General features: G+C 46.9%; 1 protein-coding gene across 1 annotated transcript in view; it reads right to left on the bottom strand.

The window, feature by feature from the left end:
- The window catches only part of Sipa1l3 (signal-induced proliferation-associated 1 like 3), a 60,467-nt gene extending 59,746 nt beyond the window's left edge, over nt 1-721 (bottom strand). The window contains exon 1 of the mRNA XM_013026190.1: nt 628-721. Coding sequence (XP_012881644.1) covers nt 628-721 — 94 coding nt within the window. The remainder of the gene's footprint in view (nt 1-627) is intronic.
- Nucleotides 722-2,524: the final 1,803 nt, after the last annotated feature.

Raw genomic sequence — 2,524 nt, 5'->3', positions numbered from 1 at the left:
CTTGAACTCTTGAGCCTGGGCACTGTCCCTCAGCTCTTCAGCTCAAGGCCAGCGCTCTACCACTTGAGCCACAGTGCCACTTCCAGTTTTCTGGTGGTTTATTGGAGGTAAGAGTCTCACAGACTTTCCTTCCAGGGCTGGCTTTGAACCATGATCCTCAGATCTCAGCCTCCTGAATAACTAGGATTACAGGCTGAGCCACTGTCACCCGGCTCATATAGCATTTTATTTTCTGTGGTTTTAAGGATTAAACCCAGAGACCTGCCACATGTTACATAAGTACCCTACCATTGAGCAATAATCCTCAAACCTGACAGTATTTTCCAGTAAATTCCAGACTTCAGGTGATTTTACCTACTACAGGATTGAGCTATAGTATGTATGGGTAAGTTTTTGTTTTAAGTTGAAACCTCTCTGTATAAGTACTTAAAGATAATAAAAACATAAGTAAGAACAAAAAATAAAAACCTAAGATTTCATTATCATACCTATCTAAATGGTCAATTATTATGTTAAAATACCCTGTCTGCATTAGATTTCATCGTCTCAAAGGGCTCCTGTGCTGAGTAGTTCAAAGGAGGGGAACACACTCCATATTTCTTGTCTCTTCCACTCCATAGCAGCCACCTTCCTTTACTTTGATGTTATACTTGTTGAAGGAATAGGGTCGCTTGTCCTTTGCACTTTCCACTTTTAGGGTCCCTGTGGTGCCATTTGACATGTTCCTCTGCCCCTGAATTTCCTGTGAACTGGTGGCCCCACATAGAGGGCTGATTGCTGCCCATCTGCTCTGCAGCCTGCTGGCCCCAGCTGCTCTGCCAGCAAGGAAGTGAAAATGATGGATGAGTCAACAGGAGCCCTGCTGGATTTGGGGGAGGGTAGCTGCAGAGAAATGTCTCCAGCCATCTTGGTGATTGACAGATATGGTGAGCTTTAGGGTTCTTTGCTAAGATCTCCCTAGTGACTCCTCTGTGCTCAAGAATGAAACCCAAACATGTTCACTCAGTCCACAAGTTCACGCCTGGCTTCTGCCAGTCACCCTGATCTCCCTACTTGTCCCCCCCACCTCTCCACAGCCACTCCCACCTCCATCCCTTGTCCCCCAGGCAAAGCAAACACTGTCAACTTAGCCCTCCGGCTCACCTATCTTCCCCTTGCTCTCAGAGCCAGGTCCTGAAAGGCTCTTTTCTCAGTCCCCTCTTTCAGTCTATATACTCTTGCTGCCTCAGAACCTTTGGCCTTGTCATTCCTGCCACTCCTTCCCTTATAGGATAACTCCTTCTCAAGACTACTTTTTCTATCTGATCTTAGCTTCTCACAAACCTGAGCATGACCTGTCTACTCCCTAGCCTAAGGTCTCAAAGCATGTGAATTTCTCATTGGTACCCTGTAATTCATAGCCTGCCAAATGCAAACTGTCGTGGGCACTGAACACTGAGTCTCCATCATGGCTGCATCCCCAGCTCAGGCTGACACATGGACAGCTGTTAAAGTTGGAAGGAATATTTGGACTAAGTGGGGAAGTGGGTATGGGGAAGGCACCAGGACCTCCTTCCCAGGTAGCCTCTCTATCCAGCTAACCTCAGTGTCCTCCTCCAACCCTGACCAGGCATTGTTCCTGCAAGGAAATGTGATCTGGTCACTGTACTGGAGGCTCAATAGGCCCAAAAGCTCTAGACAGCTTACAGTTGGATAGCAAGGTGGCACTGGTGGCATGATGTTTCCTCCAGGCATGGATCTGGTGATTCAGCAGACTATGGGCCCTAAGAAGTCATTCACCAAAAGGCAACCAGTATTTAAGGTGCATTCATTCACCTCCCACTCCACACTCCCACAACAAACGCCTGCTGCACTTACAAACCATCCAGTCAAAAAAAGCACTAAAATCTTCATCTTGTTACTATTTACTAGGCATGTATAATACATTCATTTATTCTGCAAGGCCTAAACATTGGAAATCCATCCACTTAGTTGATGGGTTTCTTTTGCTTTACCACATGGGACTGTATCCCCAGCCCAAGTATCCATTAACAGCTTGACAGTTGATTTGAGATGCAGACAGAATACTAGAGGATAAGAGGCACACAGAGAGAAAACAGAAGAAGACCTGACACAGGACCTGAGGGTAGCTGAGAACAGGGAGGAGATACAAGCTGGGATAGGCCTAGCAGGGAAGGAGGTATAAGGGAGGGAAGGTGCAACAGATGTCTGGGTCGCAGGTGTGATTTGGGAGGACCAAGTAGTCACTAGGGCTGGATGCTGCTGAGGAGGTCATATGTGGTCATGACTGGACTCTGTCTAGTTCTGTCCACTCCTGGCTGCCCCACTTTACCTACATATTTGGTGTGCAATTTAGGGACTATTATGATTTATATCTAGAATGGTCCCCAAAGGCTCCTTGCTAAAGAATCTGTTACCAGCTTGTGGCTGGTTCTATCATGAGGTGATGGGCCTTTAGGAGGTGGGGCCTAGTGGGAAGAAGTTAAGTCACTGGGGATGTGGCCTTGAAGGGGATCTTGGAACT

The sequence above is a fragment of the Dipodomys ordii genome, unplaced genomic scaffold (genome assembly GCF_000151885.1).
Source record: "Dipodomys ordii isolate 6190 unplaced genomic scaffold, Dord_2.0 Scaffold92, whole genome shotgun sequence".
Taxonomy (NCBI): domain Eukaryota; kingdom Metazoa; phylum Chordata; class Mammalia; order Rodentia; family Heteromyidae; genus Dipodomys; species Dipodomys ordii.
The sequence above is the reverse complement of the archived record's forward strand: the minus strand, read 5'-3'. Positions and strand labels throughout refer to the sequence as shown.